At 39.2% G+C, this 23,622-nt stretch overlaps 1 protein-coding gene across 3 annotated transcripts in view; it reads left to right on the top strand.

The window, feature by feature from the left end:
- Positions 1-23,622, top strand: part of ITSN1 (intersectin 1) — a 90,968-nt gene that overhangs the window by 63,544 nt on the left and 3,802 nt on the right. For all 3 annotated transcript variants that reach the window (XM_035115543.3, XM_035115542.3, XM_088668769.1), the window contains exons 28-37: positions 1,983-2,174; positions 13,630-13,751; positions 14,374-14,480; positions 15,633-15,816; positions 16,742-16,840; positions 17,999-18,166; positions 19,683-19,895; positions 21,933-22,054; positions 22,968-23,050; positions 23,137-23,220. In XM_035115543.3, the coding sequence (XP_034971434.1) occupies positions 1,983-2,174; positions 13,630-13,751; positions 14,374-14,480; positions 15,633-15,816; positions 16,742-16,840; positions 17,999-18,166; positions 19,683-19,895; positions 21,933-22,054; positions 22,968-23,050; positions 23,137-23,220 (1,374 nt within the window). The remainder of the gene's footprint in view (positions 1-1,982; positions 2,175-13,629; positions 13,752-14,373; positions 14,481-15,632; positions 15,817-16,741; positions 16,841-17,998; positions 18,167-19,682; positions 19,896-21,932; positions 22,055-22,967; positions 23,051-23,136; positions 23,221-23,622) is intronic.

Genomic DNA, 23,622 nt, shown 5'->3' with positions numbered 1-23,622 from the left:
CACTGTCTCCCTGAGTAACTGGAGAGTATACCCTAGAATACACCTAATGCTCCCCTGCAGCCTAACATTGCAGATTGAAATAGGTAGCTGTAGCCAATCTGTCTTTCAGTTAAGCTTGTCCACCATGCTTGATTTTTCTCATTAAGGAGCCCTTTATAAGCTTCTAAACTCTTTTAACAGTCTTATCAAACATAGATTGAAAACCACTTAAATTGGTGGTGGTGGTGAAATAATGTCCTACATCTCCTTCCTAACACCTACTTGCCTGGTGCTAGCTTTATTATCTTTAAAGCGTCAAGCTAAAAGTTTGTACTTTTAAAATGGTGCTGTATTTTATTACACTGGGAGTTATCTCACTGTTTTAATTGCTGTTTTAATTTGTGCATTATCTAATACCTATTAATTTTAATTGATATATTGTATATTTTATAAAAAAAATTGTTTAAGTTATGTTGGAAACTGCCCTATTGTGATGGGTGATACATAAATACCCTAAATAAATATACTATTCATTGCAGGGGGCAGAAGTACATACGGCTTACAGTCTACTATTGTGTGTTGTTTTCAGCCAAGCTAGTTGAAAGATGAGATAGAAATAACCATCCAAATGGAAATAGTTTCTGTAATATTTTTGGGTTGCATATCCAGTTATAATTCTTCATAAAGAATGCTAGGTGCAACAGTGGGAGTAAGATGGTTCTTCAATGTAATAATTAGTGATTAAAAATAAATGTACATATGATGGTAATTTTTGGTGCAGATGTAGAATGTATCTTATCCACCGATCTAACACCATCATCTGCATGCTGTTGAAGAATTGTTAGATTCATTATCACAACTCACATCTAAAATAAGAGTATAGGTCAGAATCTTCTTTAAGTCAAGAGAACATATAAACAAAGCAGAGTCATTTTAAAAGTACATAGATATATAGAGAGACTTTGTTTGATAGTATTCTGTAGACCGGGGTAGTCATCCTTTTTATACCTACTACCCACTAATGCATCTTTCTTGATGGTAAAATTTCCTTACCCCCCACCAGTGCTCGATGGAAGGAGGATTCAGCTTGTTCCGTAGAACCCCCTACCGCCCACCTAGAATCCTGAAACACCCACTAGTGGGTTGTAGGAACCAGGTTGACAACCCCTGCTGTTGATTATGGGTGGTATCCAGCTCCTTTGTCCTATCAGTGAAATGATTTATGCTTATGCAACGGGATATCCCACCCTGTCTTCCACTATGTGCACAGCACTCTCCCCCCAAATCTGCTTCAGAGGGTTGGAGAAAGGAGAGGTTTAAGGGTGGAGTGGGGAAAGTCCAAATGGGCAAGTAGAAATCATGGTGCTAGCAGGATGCTTACTTAATGCTACATGGAATACAAGGCCCTTTATCATAGGACTCTATGGAAACCATCAATATGAATGTTTACCCATGATAGTATCTTAATGTATTGATCCAGTTTGATGATGATTTCCTCTGGAATTTCTACATGTTGAAATATTCCCACACTCTGTTGTATTCTGTGACTGGTAAAGTCAACCTGCTCAGTATGGTCATTTAAAGATGCTGTGTTAGTCACATTCTAATACATCATTTCTCTTAATGGTGATGTTCTGGCTGGTGTATTGATCACCACAGTTCCCCAATTTTGCTAAGCATTTCAAAAAAACTTGGGTTAACAACATCCGTATTTTTGGCCTCTAGTAAAATAGCAATTAGGTGAGATTGTCTTAGTTTAGAACTGAGACATGATACAGGAAGGTCAGTGGGTGCACCTAGACCCCCCTTTCGTGAGCTGAGAGGTAGAATTGACTTTTTAATTGGTGACCTGATAGCTTAGCTTCCTCCTTTAAAGCACTGTGCTATGTAGTAACAATCATAGTGACTTAAGAGGGAGATGTTTTAGGAGCACTAGCATATTGTTTCAAAAATATGTAGACATGGATATTATCAGTTTCAAATGTTGTTTATTGTCTTAACAGTGTGCCAAGTAATTGGTATGTATGACTACATTGCACAGAATGATGATGAATTAGCATTCAGCAAAGGCCAGATCATTAACGTCCTTAATAAGGAAGACCCAGACTGGTGGAAAGGAGAAGTGAATGGGCAAGTGGGTCTCTTCCCATCCAACTATGTGAAACTGACAACAGATATGGACCCGAGCCAGCAATGTAAGTGACTATTTTATCTCAGTAGTTGCTTACATAGTGATTTTTTAAAAAAAGAAACATGCAGCATTGCTGTGATCCTGCTGTGTTTTGCAGAAGCTTGGCCACCGCTATATATTTGCCTAACTCTCTTTGAAGACCTTCTATATTGCAAGCCTAAACTTGTGTTGGTTTTTAGTTCCATCCCCCTTGTAGCATGTTACCTTTATCGTTTTTGCACCATGCTGTTTACATGCCTGGCTCATTTTCCTAGCTTGAATTTTGCTCATTGTTTTGTTTTGCTTATGTGTTGTTTTCCTCCTTTTTCTAGGAATCATATGTTGTCCATCCCCCACTCAGGCTTGAAAGTCCTCAAAGAGACCCACTATCCCATATCACTGTCCAGAGGGATGATGGGAGATGCAGCCTTGATCATGTGACTTCCAGCATGATCATCTACTGCCTTCTGAGTAGAAGAACACACTGCAGAGCAGTTTACCTCATTTTACATTAGTTGCATGTAATCGCAATGTTTTTATTTAATATCTACAGATATAGATGCAAAATTACAAAAAGACAAAAAAACACAGGATAGTGGGTCCTTTTGTGGCTTTCATAGTAACCCACCTATTTCTTCACCTTGGCACAGGTGCTTTCAGTAGTAGAAATATTTTTAAATGCCTATTTTAGCCTTTTAAAGGAAAACAAGCATTTTGTCATTGCAATTTTCTCATTGCAAAAAGACCCACTATCAAGGAATGCTGCATGTGCTATTAAAATTGTTCCAAATGTCCATAAATCTGAGACTTGTATTTTTGCTTTTTCACTTGTCCCAATGTTGTTGGTGTCTGTCTTTTTTTTTCTTTTTGTGTACTACTAAAACAGGATTTAGTCTGGTTTAAAGGAAATTAAAATGTGCTCAATTACAAGTTCAACGAAGGTATTTTGTTTCTTGTACTGTTACATGTTGGGTGTTCTTGTAGTGAATGTGTGTGTAATTCATCATGGATATGAAATTAATTTCCTTCCATGTGCAAGAAAGAATATACATGTATAATGTAGTTATTCCCATTATGTTATATTTTGCACTCTTATTTGTAACTACATATAGTAAGCACCTTTTTGTTCTGTGTCTCAGATTTTATTTTTTATTTTTTTGGCATTTTGGTATAAAATCAAAAGAGTACATTTATCTGTTTCTTCAGAATTAACATGACTTTTTTCAAGATACGTTCTATCATCACTGTTACGTTAATAACTATGGAACAGCATCCCTTGAGCAAGTAATTATCTTATCTTGACAAAAAGAATGTATAGAAATACCTTCCTGCAATTAATTTCCAATGTTTACATTTTTTAAACTAGACTGTGGAATTTATACAAGTAACATTAAATGGAGCTTATAGTCAAATTTTTATGTAGCTGTGCTGTAGTCTAAGCTATGTTTGTCTTTTAAATATTAGTTATAAACTCTTTATTGCCTGGTGCGGCCAGCACATAGGAAGAAAAACCCTATGCCTCAAGCACAATATAGCAACTCTACTAATAACTTTAACATTTTTCTTTTTGTTCATGTATTTCTTCTATTTCTAAATTTCATGCTGGCGATGTAGAATTTCTTTTATCTTCATTCATGTGGTGCAAAGAACAAGTGAAGTTCCTTATTCAATTGCACTTCAGTATTTTAATTGATATGAATGTAAAATATATAAATATATGAAACCTGCAGCTTTAACAACTGTAATACAGCCTTTACAATTAGCTACATGTATAGATAATTAAATTCTTCATATAAAAGCTAGACTAAATGTCTCTGTTTTATTGTTACTGTGTATATTTAGCAAGTGACACTAATTGCAAGAGAATAGTCCAAACCTCAGGTTTTTCATTGCTGACCGTGATCAGCAGTGGCTGCTTTTTAAATACTCGAAAGACAGCTGGTTGTTTTCCAACATGCATCCCTAATGTCAGTGTTTCAGTAATGCCATTTTTAAATGGTTGCTGTGGGGTTTTCATCCATTATATACAGGATGAGGTCGCTTATTTGTTTTCTTTGCTCCTTCTCAATTGTGGTCTCTTTCTCTGCCAATATATTTTGATTACATAATAGAACATTCCCTTATGATCCAATTCTGCTGTACACTTCAATAGGGCCACATTATTTTATCTAGCATGATGTTTAAAATACCATTCTATACCTTTTATATCTAGAGTGCCTGCCACTTAACTTCCTAACAATCATTTAGCCAATTTCATGTGTGTTGCAGTAAATTAACAATTTAAAATAATAATAATAATAATAGTCTAATTATAAACAACAGTTCTGGGCTATATAGGATGATAAAAAGATGCAAAAGGGCAATTGAACCTGGCAGTGTTTTTTAAAAAAGAAATATATTGATAATTAAAATGTGTTTTGTGAGTCCATAGTAGAGTCAACCATTTAAAGACAAAGGAGCCCAATTTGTCCAGCATAAGCAACAACATGAAAAATGGCAATGGGAAGGCAGTGAAGTGTTAGCTGCAACAACTAAATGAACACCTTACCACCATAACTAGGGCTGCCAAAAGACTCAAATGGAATTAACATCCTAATCCCCAATGTATTCTGTGGTAATGAGTTCCCTTGATTTTGATTAAATTGTCGTCCATGTTAATATGTTCACTGCAGAATATTAATACACTGAGGTTCTTCAAAGTGGTCAGCGAATTTAATGTTCTGGACTGCAGAATCTCGGTGCAGAGTTGGGCTTCTTCAAAGCGCCTTGCGGCCTTCTAGGGCAAGAGAAATCTAATCCTTGAAGGAGTGTGGAAACAGCATGTTAAGATTCCTTTTGCACTCCGGGAAGCTTTAGCCTTATCCCCTACAGTTTTATGCACTCATGCAGAAGTACTTCACTAGACAAGAAAATACCTTGTCCAATTGTTAATGAAATGATTACTGTAAAGCATTTGCACAATTAATCCTGTAAAAGATGCTAATATTGATAACAAACGAGACTGAATGTTTCTTCTGACCCCTGAGGGATGTTAAACTCTGAAGGCATGCACTTTGTGAAGACCCTTTTATAAATTAAACGAGATTATTGAATGATAAGGTGTCTGAGGATCAAAATGGAGATTTTTTTCATTTTATTTTTGCCTTGGGACCCAGCAGTGTGGACTGTCTCTGCATCTCTACAATGGAATCATTATATTAACACAGAGCTGCTGCCATGTAGCTGCAATGATTGGCTGGTTGTCTTTAAAGTTTCAGCAGACAAAAATAAGCTTTAATAGCACTCTCCAGATAGTAATAATCTAGAACTTGGAGGCACAAAGTGCCTTAAATGGAGCAAGACTTTGCTGAGGGTATTAAGGACAAATTAAACAGGTTTTCATATGTGCTTACAGAACCCATGAACCTTGAGGATTTTTCTGCCAGCGTTTAGTTGTGCACAAAGCGATTTTATTTTAAAGACACTCAGTAGCTTCAACTAAATGCCCTAATTCTTTTTCTAGGATTGATTCACCTGATTCAGTTTTAAGTACAATGAAGTTTGAGAACTGCATAAAATTGGAAGTTTAAAGTGGATAAAATTGAAAATCCAGTTAATTTTTTTTTATTAAAAAAAAAAGTCTTCCCAGTGGTAGCTTAGTGTCTGTGGAATGACCTCTTCACTGAAGTACTGCTGCCTCCAGCCTTATGTATTTTAGATACCAGGTAAAAACTTACCCAATTTGTCAGGGTTTTAGAGGCTTCTAATGCAGCTAACAATATTATTTACGTAATTTATGAGAGAGATTATTAATGCTTTTGATTATTATGTAATTCATTTTTATTTTTTGTAAACTGCCCTGTGCTATTTTAGTGAAGGGTGGCATGGAACTGTTAATAAAGAAAGGAAAACAAGCATGACAGCTAAAAGAGCTTCTGGACTTGAAGAGACACTAAACTCTCTCTGATTGGATTTTGCTCTCATACTTCTTAGAATGGTGGGTGAAAGGTGCTGCAGCTGCTGCAGCTCCATTACTTCCAACCTCTCAAACTTGGCATGGGAGCATCATTTTTATTCTGTGTTTAATAAGATGAAGTACAGAAGCAAGTACACAGTCCTCTCCCAACAAATATTTTGTCAAAGTTGGTAAATCCAGTAAAATATTTAAATTCAGTATGGATCAGCAAGAATTCATCCAAGGGAAATTGTTCTTTCGGACTTGTGCCTCCAGTCTATAATTTATGTTGTTCTGATACAAACACGCGAGAGATCTGGAGGGTGGCAACATGAGAATGGGCCTTCTCTGTGGTGGCCCCCTGTTTGTGGAATGCTCCCAAGGGAAGCTTGCCTGGCACCTTCATTCATATCTTTAGGTGCCAGGTAAAAACTTTTCTCTTAGGCCTTTGACTAAGTAAGCATTTAACCTTTTATCTATTGCTTTATTCGTTATAATGTTACATATTTTGATGTTTTTATACTGTACGCTGTCCTGTGATCCTCTGATGAAGGGCGGTTTATACTTTTAATAAATAAATAAAACAGAGGAACAAATCTAGCCTGAAACTATAGGCCCGTTCATCTCAAAATTCTGGCAAAGCATCATCCCAACATTTTGCTGTTAGAACTTCAGATGTGGGCTGAATCTGAGGGAGGGTTTTTCCAGATGGAACTGCAGGCTTTAGAGCTGGGTATTCTTCTATCTCTTGCGCTAGGATTGGTAGTTCATGTATGCATTAATGCAGATGTCAATCAGGGCATGCTCCCTTCGTGGAATTCAAGGCAGCCTTTGATAAATGTGATTGAGAAATCAAAATAAAAACTTCCTGAAAGCAATGTTGACTGCAGATCATTGGCCACAATTAAGATACAGTATGGGGAATAAGTGTTATCTTCCATAGGGTTGCTGATTAAAAAGTGATCCAACTACCTAGGGAGTGAAACAAGATTGTATCATTGCCCCGATTTTTTTGTTTAATGTTTACATATTTTTAAATTAACATGTGAGAAGCCCCTATCATTTAAACAAAACAAAGTTTTCGGTTTTATTATGAGTGTTTAGTGCTGCTCTCCCACCCTCACATAGGCTTAACACCACTTGCCCGCTGCCCTGAGCCAGAAGTCTTCAGGCCACAAATTATGTTAAGGCTAAAATGGTCATGTTTGGCCATAAGTCACCAAAGTGCATATGATATATTGACAGCCATAGAACTGAAATGTTATTTTCTAGAAGCATCTTCTGTTATGTTGAAAATAGACACAGTGTCTCATCAATTTATATGGACTTGTTCAAGGACCTGGCTCTACAAAAGCAAAATTTCATCCAATGATATGGCCTTTTCAGGAATTATTTCAATGGAAGACTTCTACATTTGCTCCTATAAGTTCATAAACTTTGGTCCAACCACCAGAAATTAATTACTCACTAATACAAAAAAAAAATATTTATTGTACAGTGGCTACTTTTGCACGGATGGCTGCAGTAACAGCCACCTTTGATTACACCGATATGTGAAGCATGTTTGCCACTGTGTGTCACTTGACATTGGGCAGTTTTAACACCAATGGGGCCCTTTTGTATGTGCTCCTTTCTTTACTGCCCGATTATTGGTTTGTTTCATTGTTTTTGTTCTGTTGCATATTTTGTTAAAGCCAGTGATCAAAACTAACTGAATTGAATGGATAAACTAGTTACCCATGAACTGCATGCGTTGAGTAGAGAAAAGAAGTCAGAAAGTGTGCCTTGGGATAGGAACATAGTGTGATTTCAGTGGCTCTACTCTAGAGTATTATGAACACTGAACATTCGTCTCCCCTCTCCTATACATTAAATCTCTTTGCTGCCCATTTAACCTGAATCTGAATGGTCCATGCATTCCTTACTTTCAATAAAAATAATAATAACTGATTACTTCAGATCATGGACTTTGAACTCCCCATAAGAGTGTGTGAATTCAAAGACGCAAGAGATGCTTGATTTGTTTTGCAGAAGATCTATTATTTTGGACCTGGATTTTTTTTAATCACTTGGCTGCATCTCCAGAGCAGTGAAAATGAAAACAAGAACTGGTTTTCTGGGCCAAGATTAGGGAATTCCAGCTTTCTGTGTCAGCAGGAGCAAGAAAGTAAGTAATGCAGGGCAAATTATCAAAATCCGTAAGGATACAGTAGTTCTTTGGAACACAATCTGTTCAGAGGTAATGTGCTTTTGAGTATCAGATGTTTGCTGCAACTGCACACACACCCTGATGATGCGAGAGAATGTTTCTGTGAAAACAATTGAGGCCACAAAATAAAAGGGCTGACAGTGGATCTATGACATTTTTAAGAAGAATCCGAATTTATGTGCAGTAATTTGTTGCTTAACTATTCTATCATGTTGACCAGAATGGCAGAGCAAGTCAATTTACAAGGTCCCGAGTTATAGTAACTAGCATACTTTGTGAGCCAACACCAATGGATCAATTGGTTTCATCCCACAACTGTCATTGGGTAATAACTCCATTAAAGCTAAGGGTAGGTAGAGCTGGGCCCCTCAAATTCTAGCTTCACTCTGATGTTCATAAGAAACCACTCCAGGTCTTTGAAGTTTTATAAGTTGAGTCTCTCCCATTTCTAGAATCCCATCACTTGTCTCTTTTCTAGCAAATTACCAAGTTTACTAAATTAATTGGATAAATTAGTGCAAGACAGCCAGAAAAAGAGAATATTGTAGCATCCAACAGCATTCTAAGAATATGGCCTTCCATTGAAATGGTAATTATGCTGGTCAAGTGTATTGAGCTCTAAGGTGCCACAATATGGAGCAAGTCAAAAGATTGTAAAGTATTTTGCATATTTGAAATACTATTAAAACGATATTCATACAGAACTTGTCATTCATTACAAATTGCCATATATGTTTTTTTAAATTATTGGTGATTTTTTTCTCTCCCTTGCTCCTATATACACTTTTTCTGTGGTTAATTACTTTCATTGGGCCTCCCTGATTGTCCTTGCTGTATTTTCTCCACTTTTAAGTTAGCTGGGGCTTCTAAACTAATTGGTTATTTCTTGTTGCTGCTTCTGTGTATGCTATTAATAGTGCTACTTGTTAACAGACGATTCATTAAAAAAAGGAAAAGGAAATACCAATAGAAGGAAACAGACTGACTTTGGATGGAAGACACAATACGTTATCTTACTAACCTTTATTTTATTCGGAAAAAATATAATTGAATCAAAAATTAAAAGAAAATACAAATGGAATGTGTTTGGGAAGGTATTAGACGGACTTTGCATGGAAAGAAAATGAAATACCCGTATATCCCGGCATATAAGACGACTGGGCGTATAAGACGACCCCCAACTTTTCCAGTTAAAATAGAGAGTTTGGGATATACTCGCCGTATAAGAAATACGAGCTGGCGTATAAGACGACCCCCGACTTTGGAGAATATTTTCCTGGGTTAAAAAGTAGTCTTATATGCAGGAATATACAGTATATGAAATTTCCTCTGCCACACCCATCTTACCATGCAGCTCTTGGAGAGCCCTTGGCCCAAAGAACATTAATCACCCCTGATATATATCATTAACCTCCCTTGGAGATGGTTATTGTTCTGGAAAGAGATGCATTCCTAAATAAGAGGGGAAAGGAGGTGGCAGAGTGATTTGTGATTTTTCATTTACAAATGACACAGTGTTTCATTTTTGAAATGTGTTATTTATTTTCACAATAAAATAGAGAAACCTGCTGCTGTTGGAACTGAGTTTTGCTTCTTAAATTACTTTCCTCACATCCCCGAGATTCTTACTGTAAGAGCTGTTGTGTTCTTCTGTCCTAGCAATATTATGGAGGGAAATTACGGTAGTCATTTTAAATGTTAGGGTGTGAAATGGCTAGCAGGTAGCTTAACAAGAAATTGAACTTTATCTTAAATTTGATTTAGAAGTGGCTATAATTTAAGATGACACTTCCTCTAAGACAAGCATTCCACTAACATTTTATCTGATAAAATATCTTAACTGTATTTGATACTTCCATGTTGTGGACTGACAACTGAAAGCAAAACAAGGAGATATCTATCTATTTGCCTGTCTCGTGTTCATATTGGTCTTCTAGTGAGATGCACCCTCCTCCACTATATAGGGCACTCATATACCAGAAGCCAAGCTGACACTGGAATAGCTGTCAGTAGAACATGAGACTGTCAGTAGAACATGGGACTGAGCCCCACATTGGGCAAAAGACTCCTGCATTGCAAGGGGTTGAAGTAGATTACCCTTGAGGTCCTTTCCAACTCTACAGTCCTATGACACGCAACATGGATTCTTCATCGTAGCAGGGAGTCAATTAGTGGAGCACAGCATTGTGCGTCCTTGTGCTGCTAATTGCGTTCGTGCTTATTCTGAATTGCAACTGACCTTCAAGTAAATGTGATAGCTTCTGCCCACATTACACCGTTCTTTACTATTTTAGACTGTAGATTCATTGGGAACAAGAATATAGCTTACCTACAAAACTCTTTCAGGAGTCATGTCCACTGATGGCACAGAATACATAATAATAATTTCCTATTACCTGCTGCTGCAAAGGCTGGGAATGCTTAAAATCAAAACCCAACCCAGTCATTCACGGTAGAGCAGCAACTGTGGGACATCAGTGAGCCTAGTTCCTGCCGTGTGAGAACCAGATCTGGCTTTGCCTCTAAAAATGACAGCCTAGCAGATCCCACCAACTTCCAGCAGTAGTACAGGCTGGTGGGATAGCATGTCAGCTGGAGACAGAAATGCATCTGCTGCAGTTTGCCCTTCTCATCAGCACAGTACACTGGGTGACGGGACACAAAATAATAATCTTTTTATACAGGGACCTACTCAAAGTTAGGCCGTGATCAGGCGGGTGATAGAGTGGCCACAATTATTATGTATTTAGGGCACCAAATCAGGGGTCTATACAACGGTACCTTGGAACTCGAACAGAATCCATTCCGGAAGTCCGTTCGATTTCCAAAAATGTTCAGAAACCAAGCTCCTGCAGCCAATCGGAAGCCACGGAAGTTGCGTCGGATGTTCAGGTTCCAAAGAACATTTGCAAACCGGAACACTCACTTCCGGGTTTGCGGCGTTCAGGACCCAAAACATTTGACTCACAAGGTATTCGGGATCCGACTGTATTACAAAAATCTGCTCCTGTCCACGTGCTTGCCATGGTTATTAAGTATGAGTTAAGTATCTCTGAACTGTCCTGAAAAGCCCCCTACTGCCAACTTGTCCCTCATTATGCTGAAATACTATAGGTTGTCATTATTATTTTTAAAAGAAAACGCTGCTTTGAAAAATGATGAAAACTTCTTAAAAGTGATATTAAGAATTAGTATAGTATATGATTAGGCCAATACTAGGGAAGAGACATGCTGGTGTATTACCTGATGTGAGTAAGTACTTTTAGTTACAGTACTTAAAGGCAATACTCTTCAGTCATTGGGCTGCCGTTGCTTCCTTACTGTCAGATCAAAAGGCAGGAGGCAGCATCAGAAAGGGGGAGAAATGCATGTGGAAAAGATGCAAACCAAATCCCACTGAACAGAATGGGTTTATTGATGAAGAACTAGTAATAATATGGTACATTTCAACCAAAGTCTTCCTCCAGGATGAATCTGATACTGTGCTTCTTCAGAGAGACTAGTGCCCCCACATTTGTTGTTTGGCTCCATCTGCCATCAGCCCAAGCTGGCATGGCCAACACCCAGGAATGATGATGAGAGATGTAGTTCAATATCTGGAGGACCACAGGTTTCTTACCCTGACCTTGTAGAGCAGGCATCCCCAAACCTCGGCCCTCCAGATGTTTTGCACTACAGTTCCCACCATCCCCAACCACTGGTCCTGTTAGCTAGGGATAATGGGATTTGTAGACCAAAACATCTGGAGGGCCGCAGTTTGGGGATGCCTGTTGTAGAGCTAATTTCACTGATACCCTGGCAACCAACTTGAGCAAAAAACGCCCCACTCAAACTGCCTAAAATTAACAGTGTGTTATTGGGGCTCCAAACTGTTGTGAGATTGTAACTTCTGTTCTGTGAAAGAAACAACTTAGATGAGCTATTTCTAAAAAGTATTTTTGGCTAAAGTCACCTCCCCGCATATTGTTAGAGCTCGCTATCAAAGAAAGGCTACCTAAATAAATCTTAATTTAAAAAGAAGAGCATTGAATTGGAATGCCTCTGAGGAACATTTTGAATCAAAATACGTTTTATCATGATTTTTATGCTACAAGAACAACCTCCTTATTCAGCAATCGGCATAAGCTTGAGGTTTGCCTCTTATTGCTATGAGTACAGATTTTAATAATATATTATGCCTCTCTTCATCTTACACATGGGGCTCCAAGGTGAACAATTGCTCCAATATCATTTTCCCCTAGCTATAGGGCACCTGTCCAGAAAGATCTGCATTTGTGTGTTTGTGAAGCTTAAGATTTGGATCTTGGGAATATATGAAGCTGCTGCCTTCTTCTGAGTCCGATCACTGGATCATCTAGCTCATTTTTATCTACAGTGACTCTCCAGGGTGTCAAACAGGCCCTTTCCCAGAATTAGCTAGGGATGCCAGGGATTGAACTTGGAACCTTCAGCATGTCAAAAGTGTGCGCTACCACACATTGCCTCTCCCCAAATGGTGTTGGCCATTTGTCTAGTTATTAAAGCCTGTAAACCAGAGTAGGCTCTCAACTTTGGCATCTAAAAGCATGACACTCAAATCCTGGTGGAAATGAGTTGCATGTCACATCAGAAAGAAGAGATCACCCTGAAGTCTTAATGTAAGCTTTATTTATTTTTTAAATTTAGCAGTTTTCTAGGTTGGGCTTCAGTTAAGCATTCTAGGGAGCATAAGATAAAGAATGGCAAAATCTCAGTGTAAATTAAAAAACTGAATTTAGATAAGCAAAACAGGGCACCAGTGTAAAAATTCAGTCCAAAATTTGATGAAAGTATTATACAATCAATATCACCAGTTAAAATATGCTTTCCAAAGTGCTATCAACTGAAAACCGAATCCTGTGTACAATTGCTTGAGAAAATATTCCTTCCTACATAGGGTGTTCTGTCTCAGTAACACAATGCAAGGGAGGTGGTTCTATAATTATATAATTATAGGCCTTATAATTTACCTTTTGCTGTGTCTTAAAGCTCAGTTTGTCAGCTTTAAATAGGTTAGCACAATAGACCTATTTCTGGCTGACATTGTAAGCCTGTGCTACTTCAGACACATGTTAAGCCTCAGCCTGCGCTCTGAAGCGGTTGAATTCAAACACAGGTCTACCACCTCAAAGAGAATTATGCCTTGGGTGCAGTTTTAATACTCTCTTCAAATAAATCAGAGATCCCACACATTCCATTCTGTGCTATTTGTAGCACAGATAACAAGAATGGTTAACTCAGCACCGTAACTCGCCTTTTATGAGGAATTGGGTTAGTGTTCAAAAGAGTCAATGTGGTTCCTTTCCTTGTGTTTTCCAGGGTGTGCTGATCTGCACCTCCTAGACATGTTGACACCTACCGAAAGGAAGCGGCAGGGCTACATCCACGAACTCATAGTAACAGAAGAGAACTATGTGAATGACTTGCAGTTGGTAACAGAGGTGAGGCTGACCGTACATGTTTTTAACAAACAACTTCTCCTGATGTATTTTCTCACCCTGGACTCATCGTAAATGGGATCAAAGATGACATTTTTGAAACCCTGAGCTCTGGAGACGTTTGCTGGATGGAATGGGAATTGTGCAACTTGAGAACTTTGGAAATCAAAACCGTGTGTCCCAGTTATCCCGTAATCAATAGTTTCCCTGAAGGAGACTGCAAGCTAATAAGAAAATAAAAGGCATTTTTTTGTTCACTGTTTTTCTGAAGGCAGTATTTTTGGAAAGGTCTAAGAAAATACAGGCTAAGATCTGACAGTTCATTGCTGTTTCCTATAGGAGAAGCCAGCCTGTGTTCCCCCCCCCCACAACTATTCTAATAGGTGTGGGTATGATCCCCCTGCAGTTACAGCTATTGAGCTCTGGTTGCTTTGAATGGGAGAGTTAAGTATCTTCCACTAAAAGCAATGGAATTAAAAACTGCTTATCTTTGACTGTGTTTCACTCCATCAAATGATCAGAATGAGGCAGGAAGTGCAGAGCTTTAATTCAAAGCAGTGGCTGCAAATGAAGTCACAGTGAATAGGCTTATTGTGTGTTCTAAATTGTCCATTTGAATCTGCAGATCTTCCAGAAGCCACTGATGGACTCCGAGCTGTTGACAGAAAAAGAGGTTGCTATGATTTTTGTGAATTGGAAAGAGCTGATTATGTGCAATATCAAACTGCTGAAGTAAGCTGCTTTTGAAAACATTTTATTGCCAATTGCGTATTTGGATGCTTTCTCCTTCATTGTCCTCATTTTTCAGCAGCACATGGAAAGAAAAAATATATATTGTAGGGATTGAAAATAATGCTTTTTTCTTAAGTCTGGTTTTTCCTATCATGATGATGGCTGAATATGGTTTGTGCAAATCTGTACATAGGTGGAACGTAGTTGCAAAATATGATGGTGCAGTAAAGAAGCAGTGTGCATTTACGAAATTTTCCACCAGATATAATTTTGAAGCCAAAGTCAAGTTTTTAATGGGCATGTTTCTACTGAGACACATTACACTCCAGCGACTTATGAATCCTACCTACCATGCAATTTGTTTTCTCCTTTTGAAAGCAAACTCTTCTTTCTGTACAGATCTTGGGTTCGTAAGTGATGGGGATTTTTAGCAGGCCATTTCCAAACAAGCAATGCGAGATCACTATTCGTGTAATCCTCTATAACCAGCTGGCTGTTAGGTGCTTAGGAAACACACTACGCAAGGGACAGGCAGGTGGGACAAGCCACATGTCAATCATCTGGTGTCAGGAGCTCGACAAGTGTGCTGTCGCACTCACCTGCCAGAGTTAACTTGCTGGGTCAAATAAGTTTCCTACCCCTGCTCTATATTAATGCGTAAATGATGGCTAATCTGTAATAGTATGATTGATCTGACTTCAATATCACTTTATACTAATAAAAAAATCTCAAAGCAATTTACAATAATACAGCATTGTTTCATTACCATAATACAGGCATGTATGTCCAACTCCCAAGAGACTGTGATCTACTCCCAGTATAGAAAAAACTGGCAGTGATCTACCCATTGTCATTGGAGGGAAGAGGAGCATTGGGTGGGTGGATTTTAGGAGGGAAGTGCCCAGAGTTGTTGAGCTTTCTGGGGAGAGGATTGCACAGAGTTTTTTCAGCTTTCTCCCCACAACTTTTGTACACAATAAGGATCTCACGATCTACCAGGATCAGCTGGTGAATCTACTGGTAGCTTGCGATCTACTGTTTGGACATCTCTGCCATAATAGATCTCTGCTGCTTTTATATGGAAACATAGTACATCTGTATTAAACTGAATATATATCAACATCTCTCCCCGTTTTTCTGTTTTGCGTTCAGAGCACTGCGTGTTCGTAAGAAAATGTCAGGAGAGAGGATGCCTGTCAAAATGATTGGCGATATCCTGACAGCACAGCTTCCACACATGCAGCCTTACATTCGATTCTGTAGCTGCCAGCTGAATGGGGCAGCCCTCATCCAGCAGAAGACAGACGAAGTCCCCGAGTTCAAGGACTTCGTTAAAGTAAGAAAACATACACGGTGGTAATTTATTCAAAGAAACTCGCACATCTACTTTCTGGGTTTGTTTTATTTAAAAAGAGCCATATAGGAAATGTAACCCAAAACAGCTTCACACATTTTAACTGATTTCTCTTCATTCATATTTTACTAGTGACCAGTTGACTAGAGATTAGCTGAAAGTGGCAGGTGTGTTGACAGGTAATTAGATACAGGAAGGTGTTAAATGCTGGATTTCCACTGCTCTACACATTATAGACAGTATGATTCCTCCCAATACAATACATAACATAAATTGAATAACATGTGGTATATCAAATAAAAAAATTCCTTCCAGAAGCACCTTAGAGACCAGCTAAGTTTGTCATTGGTATGAGCTTTCGTGTGCATGCACACTTCTTCAGATACACTGAAACAGAAGTCAACAGACCCTGTAACTAGAAATGTGGTATACCAACACAGGCCTGAAAACACTTGAACAATTGTTCCCTTGAGGCATATGCTTAACTGTTTTACAGAATCTTAGAATACAACAAACAGCGAGTAATTGCGACCCAGCCCTCATTTTTAAACTATTCTGTCTCTGCCACCTAAGGGAAACAATAGGATCACATAATAAAAAGTCTACTTGGATTAAAAATGTTGACTTAAGTGTGCCAATAAAAGAACCGCCTGCTTATTTCCAACCATAAAGGACCATTTATGGCCTTGAGAACAGACCTAGCCTTTGTCAACGTTCTGAAGGAAGAACACTTCACAACTGGCGAGGAGCCACAGAAAGTGCTTCCTTGCATGTCCTCACCACTCCAAGGAAGCCACATGTGTATAGAATAAATGGAGACCACAGTGTGCTTTGGACATTTTTAAAAAATACTTGTGTCTGACCTTCATAAACTAGCTGCCAACATTCTTTGCTCTCAATATTTCAGAGGTTAGCTATGGAGCCTCGCTGTAAAGGAATGCCGTTGTCAAGTTTTCTGCTAAAGCCTATGCAACGAGTAACACGCTATCCTCTGATAATTAAAAATGTAAGTCCTTTTGCTAACGTGTGGAAATATGTTGCCAAGACTGCTATAGTTAAGAAGCCGAGTCAGAGTTTAAGTTTTTCTTGCATGGGATCCGTATTTCTATAGTCTTATTAACTCATAAGGATGTGCAGTATGGCCGAATTCAAACCGGGGATGCAAAGGAAGAATAGGAAGCACATTAAAAGCCAGTATTCTTTCAACAGGGTGCCTTGCACAACTTCTGGTGTCTTCTATAGGACAACAGAAAAAGACAGCAAAATGCTGAATTTTTGATGCAAAGGAAGATCCAGGAACATGCTTAGAGTGATTCTTTTTCTTTTCTTTTCTTTTTTTGGTCATGGCTCGAACTTTTCCATACATGAAATTGGGCTCAGAACATGGTGGTTTGCCCAGAATGGCCCAGCAGGCCAACTGCTTGCTGGGTCTACTGACTGGTAGTCAGTAGACTAAGAGTGACTCCCCTGAAGACCTCAGTGACTGGACACAGATATAACCAATTTGGTGGCCCCTGGGGTATCTTGAACCCAAGTTGTTAAAGGCCTTATAAATTAATACAGGTACCTTGAACCTTGCCCTGTAGTGTATAGGCAGCCGGTGCAAGCTTTTGAGCATGGGAGTTATTTGCTGGCGATACTCTTTTCCCATCAACAGTCTAGCTGCAGCATTTTGCACCGCTTGGTGCAAAAGAGAAATCCTTCCCCTTCTTAGTGCAAGTTGTTTTCTTTAGTTATGTGAATTGTTTGCAGCCTGGGGTAAGAGGACTGTTCTCTTCCTCATTTTTTTCACCTCCAGCATGCAGTTTAATCAGGATAGATCCTGACCTACAGGGCAAAAAATCCAGTGGGGACTTATCAGGCCCATTTTTCTTTAAATAAATGATTGTGTAACAGAATGAAATGTTCCATTTTTATTAGATTAACACGGGGAAGAAGAAAAAAAGGGATTGATTTGAAGAGAAGTAATCTTTATAGCGTTTTGGCAATCAAGAGCCAATGATGTTTTTCTTTTCACTGATTTAGGGGAGGATTTATTTAATAACATTTACTTTGGGTGCTTAATGTTCCTTATATCTGTAAAGATATATTTAATTTTTCAGGTGCTTAAGAAGGAATAGATATGCAGTTTTATAAGAACCTCATCCAGTTTATTTGCCTGCAGATATTAGAAAATACTCCTGAAAATCACCCTGATCACAGCCACTTGAAACAGGCTTTGGAGAAAGCGGAAGAACTTTGTTCTCAGGTTAATGAAGGGGTGCGTGAGAAGGAGAACTCGGACAGACTTGAATGGATCCAGGCTCACGTTCAATGTGAAGGACTATCAGAGGTAAAGCTGAAATACGTAGAATCAGACTGTAGTTACTAATCTTCCAGAAAAGATGGCTTATGAAACAATGCTGATAAACTTCTCTAGCTAAAGAGATGCTGGTAAGTCTTCACAAATTCATCCTGCTCTTCATTTGGCATTTTTTTCTGCCAATTTTCTCTTTCCACTTATCTCTTGAACCCGTTACACCAGCCATCTGTCACTTAACATTTCTGCATTGAAATGAGGACCACAGCTTTTATTCAGTTCATAATTTCCCTCTCCCCATCCCAATAAAGTATGTTGCAAAATCTAGCTTTGGTTCAGAATTCAGAAAAGTTAAGCAAGTTCTGTTTACGAAGGATGCAAAGTGGAATTGCTAGCTATATCACTCTAGGGCAATTGAGAAATTTCTGGAATGTATAAAGCAGGCATTCCAGACAAATCACCACTTGAAATTGTTGTGCATTTGTTTTTTTTTTATTTACTTACTAAGGCCCCATCAATGTGCCTTGTGGTTTTAGCATTTTGTGGCATAAAAGCAAGACAACTCCCTGCCCCCAAAGAGTGTACAGATTACAATTCAGCACAGTGGAGGGAAACGGTCAGCTAAACTAGGTGAATTCATTTTAAATCTTTGACACCATGTTTGCACATCAGGTTAAGGCATACCTGCCAAGTTCCAGCCTGAGAAATAAGGGACCGGACCGGAAGTAGCGCTGCCGCCATTTTGGAACTGGGCGGAGCATGCTCAGAAGTGACTTTTGATGCTGCTGTGCCCAGTTCCAAAATGGCCGTCGCACCAGAAGTCACGCTGCAGCCATTTTGGAACTGGGCACAGCAGCATCAAAAGTCGCCTCTGAGCATGCTCCACCCAATTCCAAATTGGCCACCGCGCCAGAATAAACCAGAGGAAAACAAAAAAATCTGTTTTTCTGGCTGGGAACAGCTGGAAAAACGGGGGTTTCCCGGGGAATACGGGAGACTTGGCAGCTATGGGTTAAGGTACAGTACACAAGCCAGAATGAGCTGCTTCCATCTCATATTCCCCCCTTTTCACTGTGCATGTGTGTGGAAAGGAGATGGGGAGAACATGAACCCAATGATCATGGCATTTCATTCCTACTTGTGGAAATCACACTAAACTATGGTTTAGTTTGATCTGCTAATGCGGCCATTAATTAGGTCTACACATTCCTCCTACTTCCTACACAAATGTGCAGCACCAGTGAAGAAAATCAGGCATCAGTCAGAATCCTCCTCCTCCTCTCATCATAAGTAAACCCACCCTTGTTGAAGTTTACATGGGCAAAGGGATAATTATAGGAATAACAGAATAACCATTCCACCGAGTGCTGGCTCTTCACTGCTGGGAGTCAAGCACTAAGCCATCATTATGCCTGCAAATGAACTGAAGCTGTTGTCAGATTTCTGCAGATTCTCTCAGATTTCTGCAACAGTATCAGAACAAGTATATTTTTATTCATCTCACTTGTTGTGGTTTCCCCCCCTCCCCCTCCCTTTCTGTTCCTATCAGCAACTTGTTTTTAACTCTGTTACAAACTGCTTGGGGCCACGCAAATTTCTACACAGTGGGAAACTCTACAAGGCCAAGAGCAACAAGGAGTTGTATGGCTTTCTGTTCAACGACTTCCTCCTGCTGACACAGATAATAAAACCTCTCGGCTCGTCTGGCACAGATAAGGTCTTCAGCCCCAAGTCCAACCTGCAGTATAAAATGTACAAAACGGTAAGGATTTCTTTTAAATGGAAATTCAGAAATATTGATAACATCCAATTACTTTTTCACATGAAAAAGGTGTTTAGGCAATGCAAGAGATTTCTTATTTGGGTATATTTTTCTGTATAGGAAAACCACATGGACGCCCCAAATGTGTCTGTTTTGCAATATGAAGTGAGATCTTTCCAGGCATATTTACCAGGTGCGGGGAACCTTTGGCCCTCCAGATGCAGTTGAACTACAACTCCCCTCACCCTGTCATTAGCAATGGTCGCTGGGGCTGATGGCAGTTGTAATTCAGCAACATCTGGAGAGTCAAAGGTTCCCCACACCTGATGTATGCTAACAGTGAACTCACCTGATGATTGCCAAGAGGACTGTAGTCAAACAGGGCCGCTGAGGTGTCAGCACATGCAAGTAAACAGCAAGACCTGCAGACGTACGAAAACCTTGGGGGTGGCAACTAAGGCGGAATCCCTCAAAGAACCTAGTGAGGATGGAACAAACAGACACAATGATGAACTGGGATGGGGGCAGGAAGGGGGAATGGAATAATAGCTTCCTAGCTGACTGCAACATTGTACAGGAGCACTCTCCTCAACAAGTTTTGATGCACCTTAAATATAGCCCCTTTTTTTAGGTGCACACATAAGTATACAAAGATGATGTAAAGATGTGAAGTGAGAATGCAACAAATATATGAAAGGGTGGAAAACACTATAGGGTGGGTGGAGGGTTGGGTGGTGGGGGTGATTGGAAGGACAAAATTATTTGAAAGGAAGAAATTCCTCTATTTTTTGTAAAAAAAATGAATTTTTGATTCGTATTATGTATTTATTTATTTTTATATGATTTATTGTATTTTTAGTTTTTGTGGCGGAATTTTTGTTGTGTAATTTTTGCTATCGTTGTATTTTCAAATAAAAAAATAAATTCATCAAAAAGAGAGAGAATGCAACAAATAGGTTTCAGAAGACATGCCCATCATGTATTGGCTGCATGTAATAACCCTGGTTTAGTTACTATGTAATATGTGAGCTAGCCCCCTGTTTTTACCATGCCAGTGAATAAAGAAAAGCATAGGTTGCTACTAGCTATGAGTGGGAATAAAGCTGACATTTAATGCATTATTGACACATTCCTTCAAGGAAAAACATGACGACATTTCTAGCTGTAGAGTCCCCACCCTGCTCTATCATCATTACGCTAAAGTGTTGTGTGGATATCGGCCCAGGCCAAAGCTTTATCTGGATTGAAGCCCAGGCTAGAAGCTCTCAAATATTTTCATTTGTAACTAAGGTTCAGGCAGGTAACTCCAATGAGTATATGTATCTTAATCCAAAAGAAAAGCTATACTGTGTTAAGTGTTAACAGGTTTCTGTTAACTAGCCATAGATGGTTGAAAAACACCCCTTTCTTGTTTACTTTTGTTGAGTTTTGGATTTGTTTTTGGGATACCATTTCCCTGGTGCAGTCTGGTAATATGTTTACCCTCTTTCTTTATGGTAAAGTCTGTGAATGCTAAAAATCACATAGAAATTGAACCATGCTAGTAGACAGCAGTGGGATCTGCAACAAAATGTTGCACTGTAGAGTTTTTGTAATGGTTTTGTTTATATATATTTATTTCAGTATATTATTGAACTATGTGTTTTCAATAAGATTTTTTTTAAAAGTATCTTAACAATCACAACAGCTAAAAAGCTTCTTAAAGGTAAAGGGACTCCTGACCATTAAGTCCAGTCGTGACCGACTCTGGGGTTGCGGCGCTCATCTCGCGTTATTGGCCGAGGGAGCCTGTGTACAGCTTCCGGGTCATGTGGCCAGCATTACAAAGCCGCTTCTGGTGAACCAGAGCAGCACACGGAAACGCCATTTACCTTCCCGCTTGGAGCAGTACCTATTTATCTACTCGCACTTTTGACGTGCATTCGAACTGCTAGGTTGGCAGGAGCTGGGACCAAGCAATGGGAGCTCACCCCGTTCATTCTGACTTGACCTAGCTTAACACTTAACTATTTTATTATTATTATTATTATTTTGCAGCCCATATTTCTAAACGAGGTCTTGGTTAAACTACCCACGGATCCTTCTGGCGACGAGCCCATCTTCCATATCTCTCACATTGATCGAGTCTACACACTCCGTGCAGAAAGCATAAATGAAAGGTAGAAAATATCTCTGTATTGGCACTGAACAGAATGGGAACATGTAAAAGCTCTTACACACACACACACACTTTCATAATGAGATTCCTCCCGTTTCTGATGTTGTAATCTTTTTTACTTGCACTTTCCCTGATTTGTTTCTCCTCCTGCTTTGAGTCTTACAGAAATATTAACTGGGTAAACAGTGCAGGGGAAAAGGTTAAACCTCCTCTGTCCCAGCACCACTATCCCAAACTGAATTGGGGTCCCTGTGGCCAATATTAACTTGAAAACATGCAACAATGGCAGGGAAGGTCCTATTCACACATCTCTCACATCACATCCAGATTTATCTTGAGAACTAAACATGCAGTTGTACCTTGGTTTTCAAACAGCTTAGTTCTCATATGCTTTGGTTCCTGAACACTGCAAACCCGGAAGTGACTGTTCTGGTCAAGCACTAAGCCATCATTATGCCTGCAAATGAACTGAAGCTGTTGTCAGATTTCTGCAGATTCTCTCAGATTTCTGCAGCTGTATCTCAACGGTATCAGAACAAGTATATTTTTATTCATCTCACTTGTTGTGGTTCTCCCCCTCCCTTTCTGTTCCTATCAGCAACTTGTTTTTAACTGTTTTGTTTGTGAACTGTTTTTGGAAGCCAAACGTCCAATGTGGCTTCCGCAGCTTCCAATTGGCTGCAGGAACTTCCTGCAGCCAATCAGAAGCCGCGCTTTGGTTTCCGAACGTTTTGGAAGTTGAACAGACTTCCAGAACGGATTCTGTTCGACTTCCAAGGTATGACTGTAATGCAAAGAAGTCAATGCCTTTATCTAGATCTTCTTCCTACCTACATGCAGTCAGCTTTGCTCACTTGCATGTACTTCATAACGATACGTAATTTCCCTTCCACCTTCTCTTTCTCTCTCTCAAGGACGGCCTGGGTTCAGAAAATCAAAGCTGCTTCTGAACTTTACATAGAAACAGAGAAGAAGAAGAGGGAAAAGGCCTATTTAGGTACCGCAATGGGGGTACAGTATTTAGACGTTTTCCCCAAAATTTCAAGAGAGTATTTTAATGACTCTTGCCTGTTCTTGCCACAGTCCGATCCCAAAGGGCAACCGGTATTGGAAGGTTAATGGTGAACATTGTTGAAGGTATTGAACTGAAGCCCTGCAGATCCCATGGTAAGAACGTCATTTCTCTCTATATGTGTGTGTGTATAGAAGTGTGTGTTGTGTGTAAAATGTGACAAAAGGAAGGGGAACCTCTTGGGTGCTTTGATCATTTAATGTAAAACAGGTTGTCGGGGGGAAATGTAAGTTTTGTAAAATGGTGTTTTGTTGCACTCTATATAGACTGATATAGCCAGCAAATTTTAAAATACAGTGGTACCTCTACTTGCGAATAACTCTACTTATGAATGTTTCTACTTACGAATGGAGCTTCGTCCGCCATCTTGGATGCTGTTTAGATAGGGTTTTTTATACTTACGAATTTTTAGATAGGGTTGCTTCGACTTACGAATTTTTTCTCTCAATGCATTCCTATGGGATTCGACTTACAATTTTTTTCGACTTACGAATGTG

Source organism: Zootoca vivipara, chromosome 4, assembly GCF_965207765.1.
Source record: "Zootoca vivipara chromosome 4, rZooViv2.hap1.1, whole genome shotgun sequence".
NCBI lineage: Eukaryota > Metazoa > Chordata > Lepidosauria > Squamata > Lacertidae > Zootoca > Zootoca vivipara.
The sequence above is the reverse complement of the archived record's forward strand: the minus strand, read 5'-3'. Positions and strand labels throughout refer to the sequence as shown.